This window comes from Chiroxiphia lanceolata, chromosome 3 (genome assembly GCF_009829145.1).
Source record: "Chiroxiphia lanceolata isolate bChiLan1 chromosome 3, bChiLan1.pri, whole genome shotgun sequence".
Classification (NCBI taxonomy): Eukaryota; Metazoa; Chordata; class Aves; order Passeriformes; family Pipridae; genus Chiroxiphia; species Chiroxiphia lanceolata.
The window spans coordinates 89930524-89944425 of record NC_045639.1 but is presented as its reverse complement, the minus strand read 5'-3'; the positions used below and the strand labels follow the sequence as shown (position 1 = coordinate 89944425).

Genomic DNA, 13902 nt, shown 5'->3' with positions numbered 1-13902 from the left:
TTTTTGAATTCTGGGCACCTCAAACTGAGACTGGAATGTGGAGATGAAAGCGCAATTGTCCTTTCTCACCCACAACTCTCTATATCATTACCATTTACTCACTTTTCTTTTTGGTGGAAAATGTCACAGACTTGTTTTAAATCACACATACACAGCATAAATATTATTAAGGAGATAAATAGATCTACTGGAGATGTGGGGTTGTTCTAAATATGTCTGAAATCATAGGAATTGGACCAACTACATTTCTCTTCAAAGCAAACATAATATCAAACATAAAGACAACCGCCCCCAGATCTGTCTGAGATGAATGATACTAGTTAACGACAAAAGTTAGAAATGTTAAGTTAGGAACAATGTCTAGAAAAGCTGCTATAAAAGAAACATCTAATGTTCAGGGTGATATTATCAAGTATTACTCAACAAATCAGGAATTCAACAAATGTGTTCCAAGGAACAAATGTAGCAAAGCCTCTAGGTGTGACTGTTCCAACATAAATGCCCATAACAGCCTTCCATTTTACTGCTGCTTTTACAGCTTTGTCAAAGGAGTTGACCTTTAAGTAATGTACAGAATATACACAGGCAACATATCAAATTAAACAGATTTCCTGTTTTTACCACATGACATTTAAATACTCTTTTTATTGAACAATTTTTAAACTTTTACAGAATACTAAAAATTTTGGAGACTTTAAAAATGTTAATGTTATAATTAACAGTCAAGGACGTGTCTTGCACATTCAAGACAGTGATATTCCAAATCTATCGTTATGAACTTTACAGTAATAGACAACCATCTGCTTTCAAGCTAAAGCAGAAGCATTGCATTTTTTCCACTTGTAGGAATTTCACAATGAAGCAGATAAAATAGCTTAGCTAATAAAGAAAGAGTGATACATTTCATGTTTAAGTGAAGCAGTTTATTTACACAGAAAGGAAAAAGAGAAAAGGGTAGCACAAAGTATACTATCTACTCTTGATTGTATTCCTTATCTACAAAACACTTCCTTGTTATTGCATAACCCAGCAGTCGCTACTGAGTAATGAAGAGTAATTTTATATGAGAAGCAAGTTTTCTATGCTGCATTTAAATAGAGAGATTTTAAAAGAAACCTTGTACTAACTTCTAAATTCCAAGTAACTTTGATAATTATTAGTAAAAATAAACCAAACAAAAAAAAGAATGTTTTTGATAACACACCAGTGTTTTCAGGCTTCTACTGATCAGGGCTGGCACAGCATCAGCACTGTCTCTCAACATTCCTCCCACCCCATCCGGAGGCTGGGGGTGGGCAAGATCCTGGGAGGGGACACAACTAGACCAGCTGACCCACATTAACCGAAGGGATATTCCATACTATAGGACGTCAGCTCAGAAATAAAAGCCAAGGAAAGGAGGAGGAAGCAGGAGATGTTTGTTATTTACAATGCTTCCTTTCTGAAGAAACTGCTAAGTGTGCTGAAACCCAGTTTTCTGGGAAGTGGCCAGACATCCCTTGTTGATAGGAAGTAGGGAATAAACCTTTCTTTTTTTTCCTTTATTTATGCACCCATAAACTTTCACTTTTTTTTAATAAACTCATAGCTGCAGTTTGAACTTTGCAAATGCACTGATTTATATGCATACTTTTCTATTTCCTTAGAAAAATGGAGACAGACTTCCATTCTTCAAAATTGTCATTTAGAGATATTTCAGGGGTACCTGATTGTTTAGAGTAAGTGCACTGTGAATTTAAATAAACTGGCTTGGCCCTAGTATATCCATAATGACAATTGTGATTTGAACATGTTTCTTGTAAGGGTAGAACAACCTGCTGGAGTTTATTAGTCAAGGAACAACTGAATAGAAAAAAGAAAAATGCAATATTGCATTTATAACACACTATCAAGTTAAAACACTTGAGATAATGACATTCACTTGTTTTCACTCTAGAAGATGGTCTTATACACTGTTAGAAACATACAGTTGCTACTAAGAAACTAAGTGGTGTATTTCACCCTAAAAATGAAACAAGCAAATGCACACATTCTAGTGAAGCCAAGATATCCACGTAGGGTTTGTATGTGTACGCCATGCTGACTGTAAATATGCCAGTTAGGTGTATGACATATTTTCTTGCTGAAATTTAGTTAATGGTAGGTGCAAGGCAGATCACAAAGATGAATAATGAGAATATACTACTGAAATGTACAGGTATACATTACAGCAAAATTACAATGGATCATAGCTAACTTTAAGGAGTTGAGAGACAATTTCCTTGACTGGAACACAGTTTCTGGATTGCTTACATGATAGTTTACTTTCTCCATTGCAAGGTCTATGGTAAATAATTATAAAATTACTACAGATGCCCTTATCTCCTCTAAATATGAGCTCTTTACAAGTTTCTTGAAGAACTTGTCTCTGAATATCAAAGGCTTATAGTGATAGTTCAGTTGGGCAGTTTCTGGTTTCATTACAGTAAATTGTCACTCTCATTGAAACTTTAGGATTAAATAAAATCACAGTATGCTGCTACTTTTCAACTACTAACTACAGGATACATTAAGTCGTATCCTGATCTACATAAACATGTGATGTGACAGTGCACACTCTGGGATGTAACTGTCTCAGTGAGCTGCCAATGAGTATGTCAGAATAGCATTAGCAAAAAGGATGAGGCTGTTCCTCGTGTTGAAGGAATACAGAGGGTAAAAGCAGAGCTTTGTGAAAAGAGGAACTCCTTGTCTTCTCCAAACAAAATGAAATGTTATTCTTCCAGTTCTAGAACTATTACAAGACATCCTATACAGAAATATTAATCGTTGTTAAAATCTCAACATCGGGCATGGCTAAAAGCTTCAGGAAAGCAAATGACATCTCTTCCACTTTTAGTAAAAAAGAATAGATATCGCATGAAAACTGGATGTTCAACTATTAAAAGGATGGCATAATTATAGAGATGAGGTTATATTCTCCACAGGAACTACTTGTTTCAGGGTTTTTTTAAAGCTTGTATTCTGATTTTATTGAATGGAATGGTTATAGATGTATTTAATGTAAGGTGCTCAAGTCCTAAACATCAGAGATTTGGTTACAACTGCGACTTAGTGTAATAGACCCATGCTTTTAATTTACTCTTCAGGTACTCATAATTCTATCATATTTTCACATATGATTTTTGAAATAAGATTACAGAAAGAAAGAGAAGAGTCCCCTTCATTTACACAGGTAAGATAAATCTGTTGAAAAAGTTACTTGGAAATGTAGTTGGAAGTCAACTCATCCCATTGTATGAACTCAGCAGGCCTGCACTGGTTAGTCTTCAAAAGAGAAAATGGCTTAAAATCCTATTTTTGAATAAACAACTCAAAAGTACCTATTTCAGTCAATTTACAAGGAGTTACTTCCTCCAAAGTCTGTGGCACATAGGAGTAAGTACCCAGGCCAGACAATGATTCAAACACAGGTTATGTAAATTTTTGTTAAAAACACCAAACACTGGAGATTGACAGATCAACTAGAAGGTCAGAAGAAAGCAGCAATCAGACACTGGTGGAAGGAACCAGTGGAGTCCGGACAAAGTGTCACTCGACAGAGTGGTTGTGCACACACATTGATATGGCCTATTACCACAGGATGTCTATCAAACTCCTGTTTAATATTGCTTACTTCTGGCATAACCCTTGGAAAAAGCAAAAACCTGCTCACATCCAAAATACCACAGATGATGCTGATACAAAGGGTGCCAAGTGCATTCTTTGGAACACAGAAGAGAATTCTGGTATAAAAGGTATGTAAATAAATAGAACACTTTATTGAAATTTTGAAAATACTTCATCGAATCACACACTGAATGTTAACTAAATCTGTTATGTTTGATGGAAACACACTCTTTTTGGTTCCATTATATTATGTTACAGTTTCCACAGCTGCAGTGTATTGAAAGCAAGTGCAAAGAGTATTCCCAGAGACCAAATATGTAGAAGGTACTCACAGAATTCAATGTAACACTGACAATTAAAAAAAATATGATTAAATTTATTTTAAACTTGGGAAAGGCTGGATGGTAAAATATTCTCTGATATATAAGCAACACATGACAAATTTTTTTTTAGAGCTGACAGTCAGTGATTGGTTTCACATATAGTGAGTGCAATGACCTATTTTTAGACAGTAATACAAGGTGATGTTAGCTCAGATATACTGGCAGTCTGGCAAGGGCATTTTTAACTCTAGTTGCTTTTACTTCACACCATGGCAAGTTCATTAGGAGGATGATACAGTTATATAATCATAATGTAGACAATTTTTTTGTTAATTTCCTGGACACTAGGAATTTAATTCTATGAGAATTATCTACTGCAATTTATAACACATGGTACCGTAAAAGCTAAAACAGGTTTTGAAGCCAGCTATAGAATTTGTTCTAAAAAGAACATTCTGAGAAGCAGTAATGCAAAGCAACTACAATTACAAAACAGAAATATTGATCAGTTTGCCTTATAGCCTTGACTCTTTTTACAAAGAAACCAAAATTGTTTAAAGAATTACTTTTTATTCAAATTCTAATTAAAATATATTCATTTGACTGCTCTGTGCTTTATGAGCAGCAGTAGTAGAATAGAAGCATAAATGAGCTATAGAATAAAAAAAGTCTTTTTCAATGAAGGACCAAGCACAATGATGAATAAAACTCAATCCATAGAAATGGAAAACATATAACCTTTTGAGGAAATCTTCTCCTTGTTTTTATAAGTTAACATTCTTCTGTTCCAGAAATACTACATTGAAAAACTTGCATTAAAACTGTGCACAACAATTTGCACCAATAATACATTATTTTTTTCCTTAAGTCTGCAACTCTTAGAAGTGTGCCTGACATATCTTACATCGTAAATAAATACTATTAGAATTACCTCAATGAATCTTCTCCTCGATTACCAACAGTTACCGGGATGAAAAGCAGAGAAACCTGATTATCATTACCTCTTCCCCTTTTCCACCTCCAAAGAAGCATACAACTTGCATTTCACAACTAATTGAGAAAAAATTAATTACAACTACCTTTTTCACAAAATCGACCAGTGAAGTGTAGTGGGCAGTCACACCGAAACGAGGTGGCCCCAGTAGGCAGAGAGAGAGGATGACAAGTCCCTCCATTACGGCACAGTCCTTCCTGGCATACAGATGGTAATTCAGAGGAAATCTGAGAGGGCACAACAGGTTCAGGCAACTGAGGCACATCAGAAGAAACCACAGGGAATGCTGTTGAGAGATGTGTGGGCACAGGAATTCTGAAAGAAGAGACAACGTATCAAAACAAAGCAAATCATGAGATCTAATTTTGCTACTACACTTAAGCTACAACTAATAACTCTACTGGAGTTTTTTTAGAAATTCAGACTATAGTCAAGAAAATGTGAGTACATGAGGAACTTCCAAATTAAGTCCCCATCCTGAAATCTAGCAAAACCACAGTGAAGGTATTTTTTCCTGTGAGGGAGCAAGAAATAACCTCCATGCATATGGCACTGCTTGTACATGCTCTCCTAATTCATTTTTGGTGGATATCAACAATGGATTGATAAACAAATACAGCCTTCACCTGTTTTTCAACTCTGCTTATTACTGCTTTTTGTCTCTTCCAGAGAGCCAAACTTGTGACTCACTAAAACCAAACAAATGTAAGGCTACCAATTTACCAAGCAGAACAACTTATTGTGCATCACACAAATTACTATGATGAGGGCAAAGCAAAAGTAATCAAAAGTAGCAAGAAGATTCATGACTACTTAGTAAGGGTTTTCAGTTTAGAAAATATTCTCGCTACATTTTATGTAAGAGATAGCTGTTCTTTGATTTTCTGAAGTTCAAGAGGTTCATATTTTTTTTCCAGAAAGCAACTTCTAATTCTGAATTCTAAGTTGGCAACAGTAATCTAGTAAAATATCTTACTATTTATATCTCCTTCATAACTTAAAACTGTATTAATATTTCTCTTATGTCTCAATGTTGTGCCAAAAAAACCAATGATCGGAGGGCTGGAGTATCTCTCCTGTGAAGACAGGTTGAGAGAGTTAGAGTTGTTCAGTCTGGAGAAGAGAAGGCTCTAGTGTCCCTGCCCATGGCAGTAGGGTTGGAACTAGGTAATCTTTAAGATCCCTTCCAACTCAAACCTATGATTCTATAATAGGGAGATGAGGTTGAACTGAAATGTCACTAACATTTTGGGCAAAACAGAGCACAGAAATTAAGTGCCTAATACAATGGTTTATAATCATCTCAGCTAGTGAAAGACAGGACTTTTGGCAATGTGTTAAACATCAGCAGTCAAATTCTTACATATTTTGGTGAAAATGGAGTCATAAATCTGCTTTACAAAAATAAAAATTAAAAAATAAATCATATACTGGCCCCTGCTGTGCCCTACCCTTTCTGCTTGTCACCTGGTCTTGTATCTGCTAAAAATTCTGCTTCACCGTATTTTTGAGTTTGTAGTATCTCTTAAAAAGAAGCATTTGAAAGTGATGAGGCACCAATAGAATGCAACTATAGAAGCAAGGTGGATGGGGACACACGGTGTGATGGGACACCTTCACTGGGACACTGTATTCACCACATCAGGCATCTGTCTTATTAAGTGTAGCTTCCAACTTTTTTACATACTTCATGACCAATGCAAAACTTACTCCTCTGAACCTGGTCACATCTACTTGTCAGGACTAAAATGCTGAACAAGACGTAGAGCTCTCTGACTGGCAGGTCATGCATTCTTGTGTCCACTGGAAGCACTGATTTCCAGTTATGGAAGTTTCACATCCCCTTTCTGATGGGAAACTACTGTTTTTCTCTAAAGTAGAATCACAGTAGTGTGCTTTAAATGAAATTTTATGAGGGCAAGTAATACAGCCTTTTTTCATTTTTTGGTTCATATACTAATCCATAGAAAAGAAAGAAAGGAAAGCTCCTTGGTAGGCTTTCACAGGATGTCAGCCTTTGCAGTGCTGTTCTGGGTGTTTTGCTTGTAGATGGTGCCTGACTGTGTTCGTGCCAGCACTGCTTCCAGGCACCCTGCAGCTTGCTGCCTTACCACAAAAGCGAGACGAGTTTGCTGGGGCTGGTTAGTGGGGCAAACGTCTGCAGCTGCGCTCGCAAGCCATTCAAGCTGCTGCTGTGAATAAGCAATGACCTCAGCTCAATGAATTTTAACTAAAACATTATTTGAATAAAAAGCTGGGAAGTGTCTAAAGTAAAATAGCAATTGAGGTATTAAAAGTTTTGACAAAGTGTAACAAAAATATATCAAGCAAAACTTGATTCACTGTTACTACACAACAAGGCACAATTTTATGATTGTGGTTTTTTTTTCTTTTCAATTTCCTAGCCTGTCACTGCCTCTCAGGTCAATAATGCACAAAAATATATTCTAACTTGCTCCAAGCAACAACGCATTGTTTTTAATGTTAAAATGAACTCAAAAAGTTCAGTTTTAAAGGCCTGCAAGCTTGTGTTTCATAGCTAAGTGCATGTAAGCTTGAAATGCTTGTCTAAACATAGACCTTAGTGTAATTTGAAGTCTTGTTTATTTTATATTATATTGCTTGATGCTCAAGGAGATGTATGATGAACTGAATGGCAGGAATCATCATTTAGAGATCATGCTCTGTGTTGTTAAACCTAAAGCACACATACCCAAACCAACTGTGCTTCTCTCTACCCTACACTCTCGTCTATTCAATAAGAGCCTGAAACTATTAATGTGTGGAGTTAGAGGCACTGCAGCTTAAAAAGTTAACAAACCATCTTGGATGCCTCAACTGTGCACTGGCCTGGCAGTAAGGGACTCAGCCTTGATGAGGACTCAGCTGGGTGTTGCTGGTTTAACCCCTGCAGTGGCACCAGTCACCAGGGCCAAGACAGCTGTTCAGCCTGAAGAAGGGAAGGCTCTAGGGAATCTTGTCAATTTGTATAAATACTCGAGTGGGGAGGGAAGTGGAAAAGATGGAGCTGGTGGCTAGTGAAAGGATGTGCAGCAATGAGGACGTGGCAATGGACACAAACAAAAATGCAAGAAATTCCACCTAAATATAAGAAAACATTTTTTCCCCCCAGAGGGACCTATCAGTATAATGGACTTCAAACTGAGACCTGTAAAGAGAGAAGACTCGTCCCCCAAGTAATTCATTATCAGGCTGATGGCAGCTGTGTCTACAGAAGCACTCTGACATTTCCCAGGAAGCAGGCTGCTGAGACATGCAATGGCATGGGAGTCCCAATGATATGATAACATCTCCACTGCCTATATCTTCTGGTACTTACGCACTTAACATTTTATTACTGGAGTAATGGATTTAGCCTTATCTGATGTGAGTGTAACAAGGAAGTTTGTATTTTTAGCTTGTCAATAAAGTAGTTGGTGCTGGAAATCAACTGCTTTTATTTGCAATTTTCTTCGGTGGAAAAGTGTGCATATGCCATTTTTCTTAGGTTGTGACAGAATATTATTTTAAGTAAATGTTTTAGAATTTGGAGCCTAAGGAAAGATTTTTCAAAAGCATTAGAATGAGTGGTAGAATATAATTTCAAACCTTATGAATCTAAAAACAACTGCACTTCGTGGAAATATTGGTTTAAACAGGAATAAAAACCTAGTACCTTGCACGAATTTTGGCAAGAATAAATAAAGCCTTTTACAGGCTGTTTATTTCCCTGTTCACAAAGATGTCAAGCAGAGTACTTTAAATAGCATCTCACTGATTTCAATGGATCCACAGAGCAGTATATCTGTGCATTTATCCTCCTGGAGAAACCATTTACATCATTTGACATAGTAACTGTGAAAACAATTTAAGAGATTACCAGATATGGATTATTCATATTTAGCAGTTTATATGTGAATCTGATTTCCTCACTAGTCACAGTTTTTGTTTGATTTGGAAGAATCAGGGGTCTGTTTTCCTAATAGAAATGATGTATGCTCAGGCATACCTCTTAAAAAAATTTAGCTCTCAATGTATGTTCCAGACTGTGAGTCCATCTTCTCCCTCCTACTAGACACAACATTTGGTAGCAGAACTCAGTGATACTGTAGTTGCAGCTTTTCATTTAAAAATTCATGATTGGTATAGCATTATCATTTGCAACTGCTTTTGCACACACAATATCTCATTTAATGGTGCAAACTCTTAGCAGTGCAAATAATATATGGGATCTACAATGCAGCTGAGGATGTGAGAATGCAATTAACAGATATAATGAAGTTTATGAAATCTCTGTTTACAAATACAAAGAAAAAATTATAAATTCCAGGATGTATAGCAGTGGGGAGAAATGTCAGTTATGGAAAGACAGGTGAAAGGGGAAAGATGAAAAGGAAATACTTGTACTAAGAGACATATTTTTGTTCTGTTTGCTTTAAAGTACACAGATTCCACAAACTTTGCAATGGATAAATAAATTAATATGACACAGAATTTGCAGCAACAATAATTTGTATTGAAAGTTTAATGGCAAAAACCTTTCTAAACAAGACAATAAAGTGAATGTTCCTTAGACAAAATATCCTTAATCCCTAAGTTTAGGACATGACTAACAACAGTTTTGCTAAAACTGAACAACTGAATTTCTGTAACAAATTCCATCATCTTTTTACTTGACTTGCTTGGAAAAATAAGTAAACATTGAATCTTTCAGTTCTTCACACTGATCTTTACTTAGGCATGGTTTTGCTCTTTCATAGCCTTTCCCATCCTCCTTTTTAAGTCCACCTTGACCTTCTGTCATCCAAACATTAAACTCAAAAAAAAAAAAAGCAGTTAAACAGTTAAACTACTGAACACTGAATAGACTAATGTGCAAATCTTACAATTTTTGAAATTTAAACAAATCTCAAATCTGTCTGATTTTCAGTTTTCTCTTTTACATTTAATCAATAATTACAGTTAGAAAACCTCTTCCCAGTTTCATCTTAGCCGCTGTTTAGAAAAAGAGCACTTGAAAGGCCTGAGTACTGCATCTTTTTGTTGATTTATGAAACTACTTTTGTTTCTTGAAACTAGTGGTTTTGAAAGAGAAAAATACTTTCATTCCCTCCTTGAAGATTCTTTCAGCAGATGAAAAATGGACTTTTTATTTTTATTTTTTTTTTCTACATGACACTGTACTTGTCTTTCTGAAAAGATCAGAATATAACCATTCTGTCCCAGTTCTAAATGGCTGAGTAAATTGTACTGGGTAAATTGAGTTTCTGTAACAGAGATGCTATGATGGTTATCTTAAAAATCACAATTCCAGAATGGAGTCACTACTGTTTATGAAAGATTCTATCTAGCTTTAAGGAGTAAAGAGATTCTTCCACCTCATTGATGCCAACCATAATTTTTACTTCAAAATGCACGGTCTACTTATGCAATATTATTGTGCAACATTTCCATGACAGATAAAGGAGAATTACTTCTATTAATTAGAATTACTACTAATCCTGAATATGCAATTGATTTCCTAAGCAATAATTCATTCAGGTAAGACATCTGCATTGTAGTTTTTGGGATTGTAGTAGCCAAACCTTTGGTCTTTGCCCACAGTGAAGATTTTCCAGACGGCTAGTGCTCTGCTTTGACAAGAAAAAAAACCCTGAAATGGTTTTTGGAAAAGTGCAAGTTTGTAGTCAGGTAAATATTCTAACCTAAGGAATGGGGAACCATATGTGAACACTTTTCATTTCTCCATTCTATCCAACAAATGCTTATTCCGTGCAAGACAGAACAGTTTGGGAATGGTTTGGGGAGTTCTTACAACAGTTCTGGAAGCAGACTGGCATGTTTATAATTCCATTGAGCTGAAGACAGAACTGAAGTCAAGAATCTGATAAACTAGAAAAGTGCTCTTACTGATCTGAAGAATAAAAACAGAAACAAAGTATGTACCACCAGTAGACATATCTTCCACAGTCTCATCTCAATTTCTTCTGTTAATATTTAGGAAATACTGCCCTCTGGGAGATACGCTTATGAAACAGAGGTATTCTTAGACCATAACAAGAGAAAGGGGTCTCTCAAGAAATCAAGGTGTGTCAGGCTGGAATTTCAATGCATCTTGATTACATTACAGATAAAATACAGTTTTGAGAGAATATACTTTGCTTTTAGATGTCTCACATAAGAACAGTTTAGACATTTAAATAATTTTACAGATAGATTGCCTTATTTCTTTTAGCATTAGTTTCCCATGTGCTGAAAATAGTTCTTGCCTACTTAATCAAAGTAGGGGAGGCCTACATTGGTGCTTTTGACTGGGGTAGAATTAATTTTCTTCACAGTAGCAACTACAGAATCACAGAATATGCTGAGCTGGAAGGGACCCACAAGAATCATCCAGTCCAAATCCTGGCCCTGCATAGGACCATCCCCAAGAGTCCTACCAAGTGCCTGAGAGTATAATTCAAACACCTCTTGAACTCTGTCAGGCTTGATGCTGTGACCACTTTCCCGGGGAGCCCATTCCAGTGCCCAACCACCCTTTGGATGAAGAACCTTCTAATATACAACTTAAACCTCCCCTGACACAACTTTATGCCATTCCCTTGGGTTCTGTCACTGATCACCTCAGAGAAGAGATCAGTCCCTGCCCTTCCTCTTCCCCTCGCAAGGAAGTTGTAGACTACAAGGAGATTTCCCCTGAGTCTCCTCTTCTCCGGGCTGAACAGACCAAGTGATCTCAGCCATTCCTCATACGGCTTCCCCTCAAGGCCCTTCACCATCTTCATCGCCATGTTTTGGACCCTCTCTAATAGCTTAATATCTTTCTTATATTGCAGCACCCAAAACTGCACACAGTATTCAAGGTGAGGCTGCACTAGTGCAGAGCAGAGCAGGACAATCCCTCCCTTGACTGGCTGGCGATGCTTTGCCTGATGCCCCCCAAGGACATGGTTGGCCCCCCTGGCTGCCAGGGCACTGCTGACTCATATTCAGCTTGCCATTGATCAGGACCCCCAGGTGCCTTTCCATGGCACTGCTTTCCAGAATCTCATTCCTCAGTCTGTACGTACATCCAGGGTTGCTCTATCCCAGGTGTAAAATCTGGCACTTTCCCTTGTTGAGTTTCATATGGTTGGTGATTGCCCAGTCCTCTAATTTGTTGAGGTCTCTCTGCAGGGCCTCCCTGCCTTCAAGGGGGTCAACATCTCCTCCCAGTTTGGCGTCATCTACAAACTCACTTAGTATCCCTTCCAATTCTGTGTCTAAGTCATTTATCAAGATGTTGAAGAGCACAGGGTCTAAGATGGAGCCTTGAGGGACCCCAGTAGTGACAGGTTTCCAGTCTGATGTTACCCCATTCACTGTTACCTTCTGTGCTCTACCTGTGGGCCAATTGCTCACCCACCACATGAGGTGTTTATCCAGCTGTGTGCTGTCTGCTTTGTCTGGAAGGATTCTGTGAGAGACAGCATGGAGAGCTTTATGGAAATCCAAGAAGATTGCATCAACTGGCTTCCCTTGATCAGCTAGGTGGGTTACCTTGTCATCAAAGGAAATCAGGTTTGATAAGCAGGACTTTCCTCTCATGAAGCCATGCTGACTGTGACCAATGACTGAGTTGTCTTTCAGATGTTTCTCAATACTTCCCAGAATAATCTTCTCCATGACTTCACCAGGCATGGAAGTGAGACTACCAGGCCTATAGTTTCTGGGGTCCTCCTTCTTGCCCTTCTTGAAAATCAAGACAATGTTCTCTGGCTTCCAGTCAGCTGGGACCTCTCTGAATTCCCTAGATGACTCAAAAATCATTGAGAGGTTTTGTGGTGACATCAGCCAGCTCTTTGAGGATTCTTGGATGAACCCCATCAGGTCCCATAGAAGATTTTTAGGGATCCAGCTGGAGCAGCAAATCCTGAACAAAGTCAGGATTGACTGGGACTTGATCATTCTCCCAGTCATGGTCCTTCAGCTCAGGGCACTGAGACCCCTTGGTCCATCATCTCTCTTGAAGACAGAGGCAAAGAATGTGTTAAACATCTCTGCCTTGTCTCTGTTGCTTTTTGTGAGGTGACCATCCTCATCCTGTATTGGGCCAATGATATTTCTGTACTGCCTTTTGCCATTAATATATTTGAAGAAACTCTTTTTATTGTCCCCCACATTTCTAGCAACTCCAGCTTTGTCCACATGAATTTTCTTCCTAGAGCGGCAAGCAGTATCTCTGAATTCCTGCTGTCAGTAGAGATTTTAAACTCTGTGGTCTCTGTGGCTAAGATGGCCACCAATCTCCACTTCTGCAGCTATGGGTCTGTGTTTTGTATTTGTATTGAAAACAGTGTTGGTAATATAGAGATGTTTTAGTTATTGCTGTGCAGTACTTGCTCAGCGTCAAGGCCTTTTCTGCTCCTCGCTCCACCCTACCAGTGAGGAGACTGGGGTTGCACAAGGAGTTGGGAGGGGGCACAGCTTGATCTTAACTAACCAGAGGGACACCCCACACTACATGGCATCATGCTCAGCATATAATGCTGGGGGAAGAAGAAGGTAGAGGGGACATTTAGAGTGATGGCATTTGTCTTCCCAAGTCACCATTGCACATGCTGGAGCCCTACTTTTCTGGAGATGGCTAAACACCCTCCTGCCCATGGGAAGTGGTGAATGAATTCCTTGTTTTGTTTTGCTTGTGTGTGGGGCTTTATCTTTATCTATTCAACTGTCTTTATCTCCGTCCACAATTTTTCTCACTTATACCCTTCTTATTCTCTCCCCCATTCCACAAGGAGGACTGAGCAAGTAGCTGAATGGGGGTTAGTCGCCAGCTGGGGTTAAACCATGACATTTTCTAATTATTAATGAAGACTGCTGCATAGAAAGTTTATTGCTATTCAAAGACTGTGCTACTGGAGAAAAATGGGAATATCAGAAGGCATTCTGTAT

At 37.9% G+C, this 13902-nt stretch overlaps 1 protein-coding gene across 1 annotated transcript in view; it reads right to left on the bottom strand.

The window, feature by feature from the left end:
* Nucleotides 1-13902, bottom strand: part of EYS (eyes shut homolog) — an 852398-nt gene that overhangs the window by 198329 nt on the left and 640167 nt on the right. Inside the window, exon 37 of the mRNA XM_032683211.1 lies at nucleotides 5051-5280. Coding sequence (XP_032539102.1) covers nucleotides 5051-5280 — 230 coding nt within the window. The remainder of the gene's footprint in view (nucleotides 1-5050; nucleotides 5281-13902) is intronic.